Consider the following 16,323-nt stretch of genomic DNA (forward strand, 5'->3'; position numbering starts at 1 on the left):
AAACAGAGCGTTTCAAGACATGAAGAGAACCAAATGCGAGAAAAGAGCGGAAGCTGTCAAGACAGTCATTAAAGGTAGTTAGTGCGGAGTGTGGTTGCCTTGATATGGCTGATAGATATCTCAGAAGAAGCTTTGTCTTGGATCAGATAAATTTCAGATGGAAATGCGCTGAAGACGCGTAGAATGGCGCGCTAGCACTTTCTTTACTTAAACATTAATGTGGGGTCCGACCTTTCTTTGTCAAGGGTCTTGAAGTGGGGGTCATTCTCCTCTTCTTGATTCCCCCACCTTCGTCTTGGACTTGAACTACCTATGCACATTCAAGACCAGGTGACCATGACGCAAATACAAATAGTAATCAACTGCGGATAATAATGGACAATAACAATAGGCACAGTGGTACGCGCAACTTTCCTTTTAAATGCGGCGGAACCGAAATGTAAAATGGGACTTGACCAGTTCCTAGTGTTCCATTCAGCACAAAGCCATCCGGCAACGTCATACCTGTAAAAACTCAAGAAAGCTGTAGCTTCATAAAGAAAAGAAATCATGGCAACTTCAAAGATCAATATCCTGATTCTCAATCCTAACTCCTCTCGGGATATGACCGAGGGGGTACGGAAGGCGATTGATTCTGTTGTAAGTCATACATGAATTCCCACATCTACAGATTCATTTCAAATGACTTCTTTCAACCCTACCTCAACACCCACCCACCTACCCAATCACCCTGACCAGGCAGCACCACCAACCCAATAGGCCCAATCCCAAGGCTTCACCAACTGCGCCTTCCACTATCAAACCGGCCCCGCCACCAGCCCGGCCAGCATCAACGACGCCGACGACCTAGCCTCGTCTACCGACGCCGTCCTCCCCGCGCTGGGCGACGTCTCCAGCCTGGACTACGACGGCATCCTGGTCGCCTGCTACAGCGTCCACCCGCTTGTCGTCCGCCTGCAGGGCCCCCACGGCAAGGCCGTCCTGGGAATCTTCGAGGCGAGCGTGCTCTCGGCCCTGTCGCTGCTGGAGCCCTATGCCGACACGACGTTTGGCGTCGTCACGACCGGCAAGTTCTGGGAGCAGCACCTGACGGACGGCGTCAGGGATTTCCTGGGCGTGCGGGGCGGGGAGCAGCAAACCAGCAGGTTCGCGGGCGTGTACACGACGGGGCTGAACGCGGGGGATTTCCACGGTGGCGTACCGCAGGACGTTGTCGATGCCAAGCTGAAGGATGCGACCAGGAAGCTGCTCAAGAGCTCCAAGGTCCGGGTGGTTGTTATGGGTTGTGCTGGCATGGCCGGACTGGAAGCCATCATTCGGAGTGTGGTGACCGAGGAGTATGGCGACAAGGAGAAGATATTTGTCATTGACGGCGTTAAGGCTGGGGCCGGGTTACTGCTTGAGACGGTACGTAGCGCACGATTGTTTGGGTAGTATTGCAGTGAGGCACCGCAAGCAAAGGTCATAAACTCTTGTGAATTGATAGGTATCTTAATACCTCTGGGGCATTTATTCGGCTGGAAAGAGTATACATTACAGTCGACATGATATAACCCAAGAGATTCCAAAAACCCAAAAATAAAAAGAAACCCACATACTGTAACTCCAAAAGACCCGTTTAAACTCCTTGCCGGTATTCTGTATTCCCATTTTCCATTTCGATTTCATAATATCACTCACCCTACGCAGCTTTCCCCCGAAACAAACACATATCACGAGTGGATCTATTCCATCATTCAAAACACTCGGGTCCGGACTCAGTCGATCCGCCTGTCCGTTACAGTCCTGCCCCAAACCTCATCGGCATCCTTCTTGCCGAGCGTCTCGGGCACATAGATGGAGATAAAGGCAAAGCACATGGTGGCAAAGGCGGCAAACATGAAGAAGGCATATCCCGCACCACCAAAGGCTTGGTTCAGGGCCGTGTTGATAATGGGGAAGAACTGCGCCACAAGGAACGTCGCCAAGTAGTTGGCTGCCAAACTCCAGCTCTGCACCGCTCCGACAGCTTCCTGACCCACCAGCTCACTGGCCATAATGAACGGGACAGGGCCCAAGCCGACGGCAAAGCTGGCGACGAAAAGAAGCACAAAAACAGCCGAGAGCGTTTTGGCGCCGAAGAGGATACTGAGTGCGAGGCCGAGAGAGCTGCCACCTTGTCCTGCAATCGAAAGGAGGATGCAGGTCTTGCGACCCAGTCGATCAGGAAGCGGCGAGCATGCAACAGTCGTGAAGAGGTTGATGATCGAGATAAAGATGGTAATCAGCGCGGAGTTGACCGGAAGCATGCCATCCAGTAGCGACACGCTGTACATGATGATGCTGTTGATACCGCAGATCTGCTGGGAAACCATGATTCCCACAACCGACACAATTGCCGGACGGTAGAAGGGATCCCGGATGACCTGGACGAAGCCCACATGTACTGGCGGGCTGGACTTGACGGCATGTGGCGCAGGTAGAGCAGTCTCGGCGTCGCCGGCGGTGGCGAGCAGGCCCTGTGTCTCGTTGACGATAACGTCGTCATCATCTGTGTGGGAACCCCAAGTTGCGACCTCCTCTTCAATGCTGGCACTGTTGCCACGGATCCGCTGCAGAGTATCCCGCGCCTTGTTGACCTCGCCCTTATGCGCAGCCAGCCAAGGAGGACTCTCCGGGACAAAGAGGAGACCTGCGACGTGGCTCCCCGCAACGATGACGCCTGCACCCATGATCCACCTCCAGGAGGAGCCGTGCGACAGGAAATATCCGAGAGTCTGCGTGCTCAAGATGCCGATGTTTGTGCCGATCTGCGTGAAGGCACCAAAGAACCCCCTCTTGCCGGGCGGTGCTACTTCCGAGATGTACAGGGGGACGATGACGGTGGTCGCGCCGGCACCCAGACCGTTGATCAGCCTACCAAGCGCCATGACGAAGACGCTGTTGGCGATGGCCTCGATGAACGAGGCGACCAGGAAGGCCACGGCGGTGTATTGCATCGCCAGTCGGCGCCCTTGACGACTGCACAGAGGCCCGGAAGCGAGCGCGCCCACCAGGCCACCGAGGGTGAATATTGAGGAGATGGTTGCGAAAGCAGCCTCGGTCATGGGAATGCAGTCGGTAGTCTTCCCTGCGGTGCTGGCGCTTCCTGCCACGATTGAGCGGATCGCGGCGCCCACGGCCCAGATGGAGGATTTCTTGCAGGTTATAACATCTTGAGGAGCGTTGAGTTCGGCCTGTCGAGGTTGTAGCCAAGCACCGATTGTTAACAGTGAGAGCTTTCGGGGATGCAAAATCAAGGATTGAGTGTATTTACCAAGTGAAAGCCAAACTGCAGCGGTCCAAGGGCGGATACAGTTAACAACAGTAGAAAGTACGGGGTCACGTCGCGCATCCCCTCTATAGAGGGTGCCATGATTGCGTGGAGGGACTTTTCGCTCAATCAGCGGTATCTGAGGCGCCTGTTAATGAACAGAAGACCCAATGCCAGTAATCCCAGCTTAATGTCAAAATTTGTTGAATCTGAAAGGGTACAAAGGTGCTTGATTGAGTATGACTTTTGAGACGAAAGCATGGGAGTGGAAGGAACAGCGACTTGACAAAGGGCACAGCTCTGGTCCAGCTGGAGTTAGTGAGTTTCCCGTGGCGGCAGCGCTTGGACGAAAGCGGAAACCATAACGCGGGGAATTGCTGTATGGCATGCATGAGACGGAGGTCTGACTCCGGGCTAACCCCTGCATGAGCGCGCCCCTACTCCTAACCCTCAACCATTGTACTACCTATGTAATTCATCTTTTAACCCGATTAAGGCACTTAAAACCCTTGTCAATTTTCTTCTTTTACAGCTTCACAGGTACTGTTAGGACCCTTTCCACTGCCACCTCCACCGGATCCAGATCCTTTGCTTCTAGCCCAACCAGCTCATTGTCGTTTCTCTCATAAAGCGTGCCACCCTCAGCCCAGATTCTCAGCAGAGTCATGGGCGTAGCGATCGGATCATTTCTCTCCCACATTTTCTCCTCCATGGCGCGAAACTCGGCCAATGGCGCCGGGGTTACATTCCACTTTGTCTGGGTCTGCTTCTCGAACTCCTCAAGAACTCGGTTCGGCGTCGTGATGAATGATTGAACTCTGAGTGCTTTGGGTGTCAGAGCTGGAGGGTTTTGCAAGGCTGCGACCAAGAACTTGCCCACACTGACAATGCGGGACGGGCCTAGTTAGACTTTGCTTTTTCTTTTTTTATATTACGTTTCTGACTGCACGTCTCAGACGGCGCATGGGCTGGATCACCTACTCAGGCATGGTGCAGAACCCAATTTTGCCCTCCCCATCACCAATAATTTGAACCTCCTTTCTGCTCTGGTCGTGAAGAAACTTGGCCCACATGTCAAAGAACGGTCCAGTGACTAGGTACACCACATGGAGCCTTCTGATCTCTTCCTTGATGAATTTCCTCACGGCGAGCTTGTCCTGGTGCGGCTTCTCGCCCGCGCTCTTGGGTCCATGCTCAACGTCGGTCCCGAACTCGGATGGGAAGAACCACTGCACGCTGCTGCTCTCCTCGGCAAGCCGTATCAACTGGATCTGCTTCTGGAGTACGTTGCGCCCGACGGCTGAAACGACCGTGTCTACACCCCTGTAGGCAGCCGCTACGTCTTGTGGGTTCGTCAGGTCCCCGATGATGATGCTCGCACCGGCGGTTTCCCACTTGGACAAGAGCTCAGCCTTCCCGGCTGAAGTGCTGGGGGACGTGAATATGGAGACCCTGGAGAAGCGGGGGCTGGCTTTGAGGATCCACTCGGTAAGGTGAACCCCTATCTTACCCGTTGCTCCAAAGATGAGAATGCTGCTCGGCGTTCTGGATATCTGGAAGGATGACATGTTTCTTGGGATGCTCCTCTGTAAAAAGCTCCTGGATATCGGAAAGGTTCACTGCTGCACGTCGCGAATTTGGGCGTTGCCCCGATGTTAAATGTGTAGCTGCCTACCAAGTTGTCCGAGTTACATAAGACCTACGGAACAATAAAATCGGACATTTTCACGGATACCGGACATTCGGGTATGGACTTGGTTTCGAATCGCACAAGATGAGGTGAAGCACCGAATGAGACGGTGACAAACTGGGATGGTGGGGTGCTCAAACGTTTTGGCAAACTGCATGTATATATATTTATTGTGGCTGTGGCCGAGGTTAGTTGTCTTTTCGATGTTTTACACTCGTGTTGTGGCCACCCACGTCACCAACGCCTTATCTGTTCGAAACGAGATGCAGGGCCGATTGTTGTTGAAAGGTTAACGGTATTCGCGAACTCGGATGGCGAATTTGCAGGCATGACTTGCGCCTTTTATTTTTAGGGGTCTCATCTTTTTTGTTCCTTTTCTATTCCCGGTTGCTTTTTGTTACCGCTCCATCGGACTGAAGAAGCAGACGCGTACTATCGAAGGCGCGTGGATGCGTGAAAGGCATTTGCGGCAGGACACTGACGGTTAAATTTTTACAACAAAGACTGAAAGACTAAAACATAATAATCCGTAGTAGAGGTTTGCGTAAACGGTCTCGGGAAAACCATTACACTTTGATATGGGCTCCGGTATCTATCAGTCATTTACATTGTGGGATTGCTGGTCGACCCCTTTTCCGTCCACGTATACTACTGAGTTGATTTTTAAGCTTGCTGCTGATAATCGGCTTTGGTCCGGTGGGATTGGTTAATTGATTGAATGATTATTCATTCGCGCCTACCACCCTGTAAACCCATGCGGCATAGTGTAAAACCTAAGGTAATTACAGCGTCAAGAGCGTCTATTTCTTGTGTCAGTACTCAGACTAGGCCCCTGCGTTCAGAGGGTGCACGAAGCGCTCTACGTGCCTGTACCTTACCAGCCAAACGGCTATCTAACCAATCAAAAGGTACAAAACAAAGCCACAGTTCGATTTGAGCCACACTCAGGTTGTGGGGCTCTGAGGCTGCAGGGGTAAGCCACGAGTCTTGGCTTACAAATTGAGCCTCGGCGAAGGTTGGAATGCCAGAAGCCCTTGATCCCTTGGCGCGGGGGAACCGCTGGGAGCCGATCCCGGCCAGATAGATAGATTATGTGATGGTTGATCAAACTGGACCCCGTCATCCCACGCGCATGGCACAGTCTTAGTAATGGTCCTCGACCCTCGGAATTCAATATAGCATCTGTCTTCCACCGTTGTCGGTATATTTTGTTAGAAGCCCAAGTCGTTGATACACAGTAAATTTGTTCAATCTTGTACAATTAAGATACACCGTTTTCGTCCAATCTTCTAGTCGCCACCTGCATTCACCACCAACTGTGACTTACTCCTCGGCCTCGGCCCGTCAAGGTCAGCATCCATCCTCCAACACTCCAATCGCAGTGGCTCACAGCGCAATTGCGCCGGCAACTCGGATAATGCAGCTGCTAACTCTGCGCTCTGCGCCAGTAAAAGACAGCGACAGTTACAACATTCTTCAGCATGGGTTTCCCAGCGTCGCAACCAATGGCGGGGCACTCGTCACTGACAGGCAGCCCGAAACTGCCGTCATTCTACTCTCCTCGAACACAACCAGCCGCCATCACGGATGACGTACCCACAAGTGAAGCGACTGCGCTAGATGGCGAGCCGCAACTGCTGCAAAAAACAAAAGGGACACCGAGCACGCGCCCTTCCGCTTCCATCCTCGGTGGAGCATTGGGACACGAACAGCCGCTCCCGCCCCCTTCCCTCCTCTCGCCGGCGTTCACCCCGCCCGGGACGCCCGGAACATCAACCCCGAACACCTCATCTCCCGTACCGCTCGGTGTGCCCGTTGATAGCAGTGTCGAGTCGGGTGGCTGCGGCTCCAAGAGGCCACGCCTGTTGGAGAAGCTCCCTGAGGTACAATGTATAGTGCGTGCACGCATTCCAACCACCGCGGGCACCCAGATGTTCTTACACCTCTACACGAATAATGTCGACAACAAAGAGCACCTTGCCATCGTCTTTGGGAACAACATCCGTAGCAAGAGCCTCGACGCTGTACGACCGGGAGAGACTGAGATGGACCGCATGATCAGGGGTGCCTACACGGGGGTTCTGTATCCAGGAAGAACTAGCAGCAGTGCAGCCGAGGCTTCGGAAGCCATTCAAAAGCAGCAACAGCAGCCCGACGGCGGGCGCAACGACATTCCTCTCGTCCGTATTCACAGTGAGTGTTACACGGGCGAGACAGCCTGGTCGGCGCGATGCGACTGCGGAGAGCAGCTCGACGAGGCGGCACGGCTCATGTCTCTGCCATCAAACGCCGCTGGCGGCATCATCATCTACCTGAGGCAGGAAGGGCGTGGAATTGGTCTCGGCGAGAAGCTCAAGGCATACAATCTACAGGACCTGGGATCCGACACGGTTGAGGCGAATCTGCTTCTACGACACCCAGCGGATGCGCGGTCTTACGGTCTCGCGACGGCGATGCTGCAAGACCTAGGACAAACAGAGATCCGGCTCCTGACCAACAACCCCGACAAAATCCGAGCAGTAGAGGGTCCCAACAGGGAAGTCGTGGTCCGTGAAAGAGTGGCAATGGTACCGCTGAGCTGGAGGGGAAGGGGAGGATTCAGAAGTAAAGAGGTGGAGGGTTACTTGAAGACAAAGGTAAGCTCATTTGACTGTTTAGGATTATCCAAGGAGTCCACCGTTGCCACGTACTGATCCTTTTTGTGCACAAAACAGATTGAGAAAATGGGCCACATGTTGGACAGTGGGGCGATGCCTTCATGATTCGCAGCAAGGCGTGGGACGAAACGCGCAGGACTTTGTGACGCGTTCGTTGGGCTACGTGTAAAGGCTCATGTTGAAAAAAGCAATCGTCAAGTCGCAAAGCCGAGCAGCGTAGGTACCTAGAGACACAACCTGCTGCCCAAGTGGCTGCGGGGTCCAAAACCATTGGCTTAAGCTAGTTCTAGGGGTTTTTTATGATACATATACACTCCATTTAAACGGGTTACATATCACCATTTAAAGTAGGAATTTTGAGAATTAAACATGTCAGGTAATCATGGATGCATGGAAATATAACAAAGTTTGTCGCATTGAAAGCCGACGATTAATTACCGCCTGCCTTTCACATCCATGCTTATGGAGGCCAACGTGGACGGATCACGTGGCTGAGCTTCAATGGAACCAAGCTAAACTTGACTGGACGCTGAGTCGCTGACGCAGTGGGCGACCCCACCAAGACCACAGCACCTCCACAAGCTCACTCGCAACCAGGCAGCTCAACGTCACCCCGTTTGAAGCCGCCCGTCCCATGCCAGCCTCCCGAAACCTAGGGACAATCGACTGGGCTAACACTCGCTACCTGCGTTCGCCTTTTGAGTCGATCAATCTTGACTAGGGAGGGGCGCCTTATTTAAAAGCCCTTTCCAAACATATTTCACTGCCCCTACATTCCAAATTTACTCCCCGCCCGTCGCAACCATGGCAGCTCCTCCGCCCATAGGTAGGTAATCGAGGCCGCTTGCTTACCCATCGGCGTTTCGTGAGCCCAAACTCCCAACTGCCGGATAGCAATGCTTTACCAACTCCAGAGACGTCTATACTCTCTGGTCTACGACCACACCATTGGATCAAATCCGACTAACGCATCTGTACCTCTCCCACAGTCCTCGACGGAGGCACCGGTTTCCTCAAGGTCGGATATGCGGGCCAAAACTTTCCCGAGCACCAATTCCCGTCGATAGTCGGGCGGCCGATCCTGCGAACCGAGGAAAAGGGCGACAACATCCTGGGACCCGACGGCAATGAGATCAAGATCAAGGACATCATGTGCGGCGACGAGGCGTCGGCGGCGCGCACCATGCTGCAGGTCTCGTATCCGATGGAGAACGGCATCGTTAAGAAATGGGATGATATGCAGCACCTCTGGGACCACACGTTTTACGAAAAGCTCAAGGTCGACCCTGCCGGCAGGAAGATCCTGTTGACGGAGCCGCCCATGAACCCGGTAAAGAACAGGGAGCAAATGTGCGAAGTCATGTTTGAGAGGTACAACTTTGGCGGCGTTTATGTGGCCATCCAGGCTGTGTTGGCGCTGTATGCACAAGGTAGGAAAGCTTTTTTTTTATGGACGGGCACACTCGGCTGTTCACCTGAACTGTTCCATTCTGAGATGTTCCTTATTTCTAACCCTCCATATTTACGACACACAATAGGTCTTTCTTCGGGTGTTGTTGTCGACTCGGGAGATGGTGTCACACATATCGTTCCCGTCTACGAATCCGTCGTGCTTAACCATCTGACGAGGCGCTTGGATGTGGCTGGACGCGACGTCACGCGCAACCTGATTGCACTTCTCTTGCGCCGTGGGTACGCACTAAACCGTACTGCTGATTTTGAGACCGTGAGGCAAATCAAGGAGAAGCTTTGCTACGTTTCCTACGACCTCGAACTCGACAAGCGGCTCTCTGAAGATACGACGGTGTTGGTGGAGAGCTACACGCTGCCCGATGGGCGTGTCATCCGCGTCGGCAGCGAGCGCTTCGAGGCCCCCGAGTGCCTGTTCCAACCCCACCTGGTCGACTGCGAGCAGAAGGGTATGGGAGAGTTCCTGTTCGACACGATCCAGGCGGCCGACGTCGACGTCCGCAGCAGCTTGTTCAAGGCCATTGTACTCTCGGGCGGTAGCAGCATGTATCCGGGTCTGCCTTCGCGACTGGAGAAGGAGCTCAAGCAGTTGTGGCTTACCAAGGTCCTGGGCGGGAACCCAGAGCGGCTGAGCAAGTTCAAGGTCAGGATAGAAGACCCGCCGCGCAGGCGGCACATGGTGTTCCTGGGCGGCGCTGTCCTGGCAAACATCATGGCGGACAAGGAGAACATGTGGATCACGAAGCAGGAGTGGGAGGAACAGGGGTCGAGAGTACTGGAGAAGCTGGGGCCGCGGAGCTAAGCAAATAACAAGAGGAAGAGTCGCGCTTTGATTTTATTTTTATCCCCATCCTTGTGTTTCTCGTGCGAAACGGTGTTGAGTTGGAATGTGACGATGATCATGATGATGATTGCTAGACGTACACAAAATCTTGAACCTATTGGCTCTCACCGATTTATTTTGGTGGTGTCGGCGGCGGCAGGCTTTTTTTTCTTTCTCTCTTTTCTCTTCTTTCTTTGTTATCAGCATGGCTTATAAAATTGAGGCGTGTTTATAGTTTTTCTCCAATCACATTTCACGGCGAGATGGCAGGCAGTTCCGGGGTGTTGGGAAGAACAACTCCTTGCATGCAGGCAGGTTGATGGTACAACACCAGGAACTTCCCTTGTGGCTTTTGAAGAAATGTCCTCTTTTATGCGCGTAGGTACTTGCCTCAAAAGCCCCTCTTGTTAGGCATGTACGTCACAGCGAGGCATTTCTTGAGTGGGTGCACAGTGGTCCCTCGGACAAATATCCTGTTGCCCCTCCCACACGCAAACAAACAGTAATTTCTTGGAGGTTACTACAGACCACTGTGTATAACATTGTCCGGCTGTAAACCTCTCATGACAGGTTCAAATTAAGCATTGGAAACACAAGATTGACGATGTATCTGGGAGTGCTTCTTTAGTGCTTCTGTAATGCTTCCTAACGTTGGACAAGTGAAGACAATAATCATATGCTCACATATTCCATCCGAGGCTCATGTCAAAACTGACAAAAGTACCTACCTCATCTTGACATCGGAGGAGCCCGGCCCCGCCTGCAGGTTGGGGTAACTAAAGGTACCTTGCCTGCCTCAGGCAAAATTGGATAAAGCTCCTATCCCAGGCTTTTGATTTGAGACTTGACCTTGCTTGGTACGGGATTTACCTTGACCTATTTTTTTACTTGATATCAATGCGATGAGTCAATGATTCATTTTTTTCTCTCTATTTTTTTTTTGGAGGCAGGTAGCAAGCAAAGATAAAACCAATGGAAGAAAAAACAAAAGATAAAATAAATACAAAAAGTCATCACACCTGAGTTGAGAACCAGCGCGAAACATAACAATTTTCCGCCTCGCTGGACAATCGACAAGTGTGCCGTGAGCTCCGATCCGGGAAATTTCACAATATCCCCCCCGTGAGCTTATAAAACGAACAAAGGAACCCACAAAGCCTCTCTCCATTTTCTGGCCATTCAATTTTCCCCAGGATCGGTCTCTTTGTCGCCGTTTTAAGGATCTTGTTCCTTTTTTTTTTTTTTTCGAAACTCGACTCTAGCCAAGCTTTGTTTTATTTTTGCCCATCAGGTTCTCTGCTGCTGGGTTAACTTGCAATCATGGCTACCATCATTCTTGGATCCCAATGGGGGTGAGTCTTACCCTGTCTCTGTCTGTTCCAAGATTTCTTTTTATTTTATTTTGTTTTTGTTTTTTTGTTGCATTGTTTTATTTTGTCGCATTTGAGCCTTGTTCTGCCCCTCACTCCGAAGTCGGCGGCGCATAATCCAGGGGCAGCAAAAAGAGAGAGAGAGAAAAAAAAGAACCCCGCCTTGCGACGCGATTGCAGTGACGATGGAATTAGGTCGACGCGCCGTTGAATGATCACAACGTCGTGGAACAATTATTTGCTGACTTGATTTTCGTGTTGATTGTATCAGAGATGAAGGTACGGGAGGGACCATTTGACCAATTTGGAACAATCTTCAACCTCATTTTGAGTCTCGGCGCTAACTGAAAGCTCATTTGCAACGTCGCGTAGGCAAGGGCAAGCTGACTGACATACTTTGCCCTTCGGCTGAGATCTGCGCCCGCTCTGCTGTACGTATTATGCTCCAGTTCCGTACGTGTTGGTGACTCTGTTCCCGTACTCGGAGTATCTGACCCAAGACCGTCTTAAATGCATTACAGGGCGGTCACAATGCCGGACACTCGATCGTCGCCCAGGGCGTCTCGTACGACTTCCACCTCCTGCCCTCGGGCCTCGTCAACCCGAAATGCATGAACCTGATCGGATCGGGCGTCGTCTTCCACGTCCCTTCCTTCTTCTCGGAGCTGGAGAAGCTCGAGGCCAAGGGCCTGACGGGTGTGCGTGACCGCATCTTCGTCAGCGACCGCTGCCAGGTCAACTTTGATCTCCATGCCGCCGTCGACGGTCTCGAGGAGGTCGAGCTGGGCGAGCGCAAGATTGGAACCACAGGAAGGGGTATCGGACCGAGCTACAGCACCAAGGCTGTGAGTGTTTTTGCTGTCTTTTTTTGGAGTTGTCTGGAATTTTTGCGGGTGTCGGACGGCTGACATTGAGTTTTACCCGGCGGTTAGTCTCGCAGTGGTGTGCGCATCTCGGAAGTTTTTGACGAGGCTGTGTTTGAGAGGAAGCTGCGCCAGCTGGCCGACGGATACAGGAAACGGTTCGGAGATCTGCTCAAGTACGATGTCGAGGAGGAGATTGCACGCTTCAAGGTATGTTTTTTTTGGGTGTTTTTGTTGCTAATATTCGGTGTCTTGTGATTTTTGGCTAACAGTTGTGCTTTGTGGTTTAGGAATACCGGAAGTTGCTCCCCAACTATGTCGTCGACGCTGTCAAGTTCATCAAGGACGCCCAGGACCAGAACCGCAAGATTTTGATCGAGGGCGCAAATGCGCTGATGCTTGACATTGACTATGGTGAGCTTATACGAGCCTCAAGGACTGGATTAGATGGTTAGCTGACATGATATTGTAAAAGGCACTTACCCCTACGTCACTAGCAGCAACCCCTGCCTCGGAGGTATCATCACTGGTCTGGCAATCAACCCAAGAAAGATTGAGACAATCGTCGGCGTCGTAAAAGCCTACGTAAGTTGACAGAAATCCGCGTAGCTCAATTGGCACCAGCTCTAACATTTTACTGTAGACGACAAGAGTAGGTGACGGTATCTTCAAGACGGAGGATGAGGGCGAGATTGGTACCAAGCTGCAAGACATCGGTCGGGAATGGGGTGTCAGCACTGGTCGCAAGCGACGATGCGGCTGGCTTGATCTTGTCGTGGTCAAGTACTCTGCTGTGAGTTCATGGCCCCTGTGATTTTGTCTTACTACATTCCACCTTGCTCGCCGCTTTGCCAGCTCTTATTTTCTTGATATTTAATGCTGACCACCTACCAACTTTCGCTTAGGCCATCAACCACTACACTTCCCTGAACCTGACCAAGCTCGACGTTCTCGACACATTCCCAACCCTGAAGGTGGCCGTTGGGTACAAGGACCCTGCCACGGGCGAGGAGCTGGACTTCTTCCCGGCGGACCTGTCGCTGCTCGAGCGCTGCGAGGTCGTCTACAAGGATTTTGAGGGGTGGAACACACCCACAACGCACATCAAGAAATTCGAGGACCTGCCGGTACAAGCGAGACAATACGTGGAGTTTATCGAGGAGTATGTTGGCGTCAAGGTTGGCTGGATCGGCACGGGCCCAGACCGCGAGGATATGATATATCGATGAGTAACTATGAGTGGGTGGCGGTAGAAAGGGTGCAAAGCGAAGCGGCAAAGACCTTTGACGATGGTTGATAGAAAATAATAGATTCTAAACCGATTACCGTGAACATTTTTGTAAGGAAAAAGACCGCTTAGTCCCGGTTTAGAGGTATTTGGGATTGGCGGCTGCGTTGTATTAGAAACGGGAGAGCATTGAATGTTCTTGGTATTTCATGTAGTCATGACTTCGTTTACTCGGATGAGGTAGTTTTTCAAATGGGGCAAAAAAGCAACCATAAAAGATGACACAGAAACTGGGTGTCCTCCACCTCTCCAAGCTTATTCGTCGTCATCATAACCACCATCGTCATCACCGCCATCATCATCGCCACCACCGTAGTGCTCCTGATACTCCTCAATATACTCCTGTCTCGCCTCCTCGAGCTCCTCCTGCTCGCTACTGCCGGCGTCCGAGTCGGCCGCGTCGGCGAGAGCCTCCTCGTACCGCGCGCGCGCCTCCTGCACGTCCTCGCGGTCGCTGTCCGACACGCGCTCGCCGTTCTCGTCGTATGCGCCCAGCACCGCCGGCGGCATCTCGTCCTCCTCTTCGGCCGGGGGTGCAGGAGGAGGCGGCTGTTGTGCGGCGTACGGGTCGGGCGGCGGCGTGTCGTAGTAGTAGTTGTTGATGACTTGCGGCGGCGGTGGCTCGGCCGCCTCGGCTGCCACGGGCGCGGCGGCCGCTGCGGCGGCGGGTGCGGGGTCCGCTGCGGCTGTTGCTGCTGCTGCTGTTGCTGCCGGGGCGGCGGCTGCGGCTGCGGCGGCCTTTTCCTTTTCGTCGTCCGAGTCGTCGCCTGGAGGAGGTGGTGGTGGGGAGGGGTTAGCTTTTGGCTGAAAAAGAAAGTAAGAAAGTCTGGGGGACAGTCAAATCTTACCACTCAGGGCATGGTTCAGCAACGCTCCACCGACCGCACCGGCGGCCAGACCACCAGCCACGCCGAGGAGCATGCCGCTGCTGCCGGCCTTCTTGCCAGTCTTGGGGTCCTTGGTGGCATCTTGTCCGTATGGGTGCGTCGGAGGGGCGCCGCCGTAGGGCTGCTGACCGTACGGCTGCTGGCCATATGGCGACTGCTGACCGTACGGCGCCTGTTGGCCGTATGGTGACTGCTGTTGACCGTAGGGCGACTGCTGGCCATACGGCGAGCCGTAGGGTGCACCGGGCGGAGGCGAGCCATAAGAAGGGGCGCCGCCGGCAGGTTGCGCGCCGCCAAAGTAGCCGGCCGCGGCACCGCCCTGGGGAGGAGCTCCACCGTAAGGGGAGGGCGAGCCGTACTGCGGCTGCTGGCCGTACGGGGCTCCGGGTTGGGGAGAGCCGTAGGAGGGAGCACCTCCGGCAGACCGGGTGCCGTCCCCGGTAGGCGGCGACCCCGGGTAGCTGCTTTGCGGGATCGGGGGAGGCGAGCCAGGGTATCCTGAAGGCACCGGCGGCGAGGAGGGATCGCTCGCGGGCGGGGGAGGGGGAGGGGGAGGAGCGGCGGAGGGAGCTTCCCACTGGGTCTTGCCGGTGGCGGCCTCTACGTAGTAGTAACGCTGGGAGGAAGGGTCCCAGTGCGAGGCCCAGCCGGGAGGGAGTTGGGGCTGGCCCGGAGGGGTGGGCTGCTGCTGGGGAGGGGGAGGGGGAGTCGCTGCGTAGCCGCTAGGGTGAGGGCTGCCATACTGCTGGGGAGCCTGGCCGTAGGGCTGCTGCTGGTATGGTTGTTGGCCATAGGGAGGCTGCTGCTGCTGCTGCTGGTGTTGCTGCTGGGGAGCGGGCGATTCGACAGCCTTGGTGGCCGTGTCTGGAAGACAGTGGTAGGGATTATTAGTCCGGACTGTATAGTGAAAAAGGGGAAGTCAAATGTCATACCTGCAGCAGGTTGGGGCTCTTCCTTCTTCTTATCAAAGGGATTAAAGTCCTCAAACTCCTTTTGGAGCTTTTTGAAGAACGACATGACTGATGTACAAGATCACACACACACACACAGATCGGTTTAGGATATCTGTATGGTCTGACTAGACTCTTGGTTTTGCCTCTGAGGGTAGGGCTCAAAGTAGCAATGGGAAATACAGGAAAGACAAAAAAAGAAGAAGAAAGGACTGCGCTCCCAGAGAATTAACGGACGGGCCCACGAGGATATGCAGCCTGTGAGGGAATAAAAAGGCAAGGGACGGAAAAAGATGAACCCAAGTGGGACGTTGTCTTTTTTTTTGGCGAGCGGGCGGGCACCGAGGACGAGATAGGAAATTTCCAAGCGATGTATCAAACTGGTACTGTGTTTGCACGCGTGTTCTTGTGGTTCAGGTTTGACACTCACTCGTCCAATCCCCAAGAGAAAACGGGACGAACCAAGAGGGGGGCGGGGGGAAAAACTGACAGTCAGGCGCATTGTGCAGCTGCAATAAACATTACAAAGGAGGGAGCCCTACTCCGGTGCCTATCCGCCCTCAACTGAGTGAGGAACGTATCTCGGCATTCACGGAATGTTTGTTTGTTGGACATTGCTTGTATAACTGGGGACACAATCACGGTCCAGTCAAATCGATTGTCCCTCCGTCTCGGCCAAGAAAATCCCCCACCACTGCCAAGTGCCAGCGAATCTGCCCAGACATGGCCGCGGGGCAGGGGGGGAGTAAGTGGTTCTAGCGATGAATCACTTGGAAAGATGGTTCTGTAGAGCTCAAAAAGATTTGTTGATATTGAATTTTGTCGTCAACATTGGAACGTGAATTAGAAGAATGAAAAATGAACGCGTTTAAGTGGTACGTTGACAATAGTGGCGGAGTAAATGTGTACAATTTTAGCTATAAATAGCCTCATAATATACCTACCTACTTAGGTATGGGTCAGCAGTGACGAACAACAGTGATTCATCGCAGGCGGCTCTAGCTGCGGAGGCCTCACTTTAGCCCGAAAGAAG

The 16,323-nt window shown here is 53.3% G+C and overlaps 7 protein-coding genes across 7 annotated transcripts; 4 read left to right on the forward strand and 3 right to left on the reverse strand.

Annotated features, from left to right (window-relative positions):
* Positions 1–549: 549 nt before the first annotated feature.
* On the forward strand, positions 550–1,434 carry PgNI_00100 (uncharacterized protein; the record flags this gene model as incomplete). The annotated part of the gene is made up of 2 exons (XM_031120184.1): positions 550–639; positions 760–1,434. The coding sequence occupies 2 exons, from the start codon at positions 550–552 to the stop codon at positions 1,432–1,434; spliced, it is 765 nt and encodes a 254-aa protein (XP_030987311.1).
* Positions 627–3,531, reverse strand: PgNI_00101 (uncharacterized protein). The gene is made up of 2 exons (XM_031120185.1): positions 3,296–3,531; positions 627–3,215 (listed from the first exon to the last, which is right to left on the reverse strand). Exons 1-2 carry the CDS (start codon positions 3,392–3,394, stop codon positions 1,758–1,760), a joined length of 1,557 nt encoding a protein of 518 aa, XP_030987312.1. The 5' UTR covers positions 3,395–3,531; the 3' UTR covers positions 627–1,757.
* A 171-nt stretch (positions 3,532–3,702) lies between these two features.
* PgNI_00102 (uncharacterized protein) lies at positions 3,703–4,860 on the reverse strand (the record flags this gene model as incomplete). Its single annotated transcript, XM_031120186.1, has 2 exons — positions 3,703–4,173; positions 4,274–4,860. 2 exons carry the CDS (start codon positions 4,858–4,860, stop codon positions 3,819–3,821), a joined length of 942 nt encoding a protein of 313 aa, XP_030987309.1. The 3' UTR covers positions 3,703–3,818.
* Positions 4,861–6,132: 1,272 nt separating this feature from the next.
* On the forward strand, positions 6,133–8,053 carry PgNI_00103 (uncharacterized protein). Its single transcript, XM_031120187.1, has 3 exons — positions 6,133–6,331; positions 6,437–7,618; positions 7,697–8,053. The coding sequence occupies exons 2-3, from the start codon at positions 6,464–6,466 to the stop codon at positions 7,742–7,744; spliced, it is 1,203 nt and encodes a 400-aa protein (XP_030987310.1). The 5' UTR covers positions 6,133–6,331; positions 6,437–6,463; the 3' UTR covers positions 7,745–8,053.
* Positions 8,054–8,251: 198 nt separating this feature from the next.
* On the forward strand, positions 8,252–10,335 carry PgNI_00104 (uncharacterized protein). Its single transcript, XM_031120188.1, has 3 exons — positions 8,252–8,465; positions 8,629–9,069; positions 9,178–10,335. The coding sequence occupies exons 1-3, from the start codon at positions 8,444–8,446 to the stop codon at positions 9,909–9,911; spliced, it is 1,197 nt and encodes a 398-aa protein (XP_030987307.1). The 5' UTR covers positions 8,252–8,443; the 3' UTR covers positions 9,912–10,335.
* A 519-nt stretch (positions 10,336–10,854) lies between these two features.
* On the forward strand, positions 10,855–13,497 carry PgNI_00105 (uncharacterized protein). Its single transcript, XM_031120189.1, has 9 exons — positions 10,855–11,284; positions 11,574–11,581; positions 11,675–11,733; positions 11,824–12,147; positions 12,235–12,375; positions 12,456–12,579; positions 12,641–12,750; positions 12,809–12,958; positions 13,071–13,497. The coding sequence occupies exons 1-9, from the start codon at positions 11,253–11,255 to the stop codon at positions 13,392–13,394; spliced, it is 1,272 nt and encodes a 423-aa protein (XP_030987308.1). The 5' UTR covers positions 10,855–11,252; the 3' UTR covers positions 13,395–13,497.
* A 211-nt stretch (positions 13,498–13,708) lies between these two features.
* PgNI_00106 (uncharacterized protein) lies at positions 13,709–16,095 on the reverse strand (the record flags this gene model as incomplete). The annotated part of the gene is made up of 3 exons (XM_031120190.1): positions 15,273–16,095; positions 14,302–15,204; positions 13,709–14,220 (listed from the first exon to the last, which is right to left on the reverse strand). Exons 1-3 carry the CDS (start codon positions 15,355–15,357, stop codon positions 13,709–13,711), a joined length of 1,500 nt encoding a protein of 499 aa, XP_030987305.1. The 5' UTR covers positions 15,358–16,095.
* Between the last annotated feature and the right edge of the window lie 228 nt (positions 16,096–16,323).

The sequence above is a fragment of the Pyricularia grisea genome (assembly GCF_004355905.1).
Source record: "Pyricularia grisea strain NI907 chromosome Unknown Pyricularia_grisea_NI907_Scaffold_1, whole genome shotgun sequence".
In the NCBI taxonomy this organism is placed as follows: domain Eukaryota; kingdom Fungi; phylum Ascomycota; class Sordariomycetes; order Magnaporthales; family Pyriculariaceae; genus Pyricularia; species Pyricularia grisea.

Bases quoted from the DNA above. Each gene is read 5' to 3' on its own strand.
- PgNI_00104 (XM_031120188.1), top strand. From the start codon at position 8,444: ATGGCAGCTCCTCCGCCCATAG. The intron at 8,466-8,628 runs GTAGGTAATCGA...CCTCTCCCACAG, and splicing joins GGCAGCTCCTCCGCCCATAG to TCCTCGACGGAGGCACCGGT. The intron at 9,070-9,177 runs GTAGGAAAGCTT...GACACACAATAG, and splicing joins GTTGGCGCTGTATGCACAAG to GTCTTTCTTCGGGTGTTGTT.
- PgNI_00101 (XM_031120185.1), bottom strand. From the start codon at position 3,394: ATGGCACCCTCTATAGAGGGGATGCGCGACGTGACCCCGTACTTTCTA. The intron at 3,216-3,295 runs GTAAATACACTC...CAACCTCGACAG, and splicing joins TGCAGTTTGGCTTTCACTTG to GCCGAACTCAACGCTCCTCA.
- PgNI_00105 (XM_031120189.1), top strand. From the start codon at position 11,253: ATGGCTACCATCATTCTTGGATCCCAATGGGG. The intron at 11,734-11,823 runs GTACGTATTATG...AATGCATTACAG, and splicing joins AGATCTGCGCCCGCTCTGCT to GGCGGTCACAATGCCGGACA. The intron at 12,148-12,234 runs GTGAGTGTTTTT...CCCGGCGGTTAG, and splicing joins CGAGCTACAGCACCAAGGCT to TCTCGCAGTGGTGTGCGCAT.
- PgNI_00103 (XM_031120187.1), top strand. From the start codon at position 6,464: ATGGGTTTCCCAGCGTCGCAACCAATGGCGGGGCACTCGTCACTGACA. The intron at 7,619-7,696 runs GTAAGCTCATTT...TGCACAAAACAG, and splicing joins AGGGTTACTTGAAGACAAAG to ATTGAGAAAATGGGCCACAT.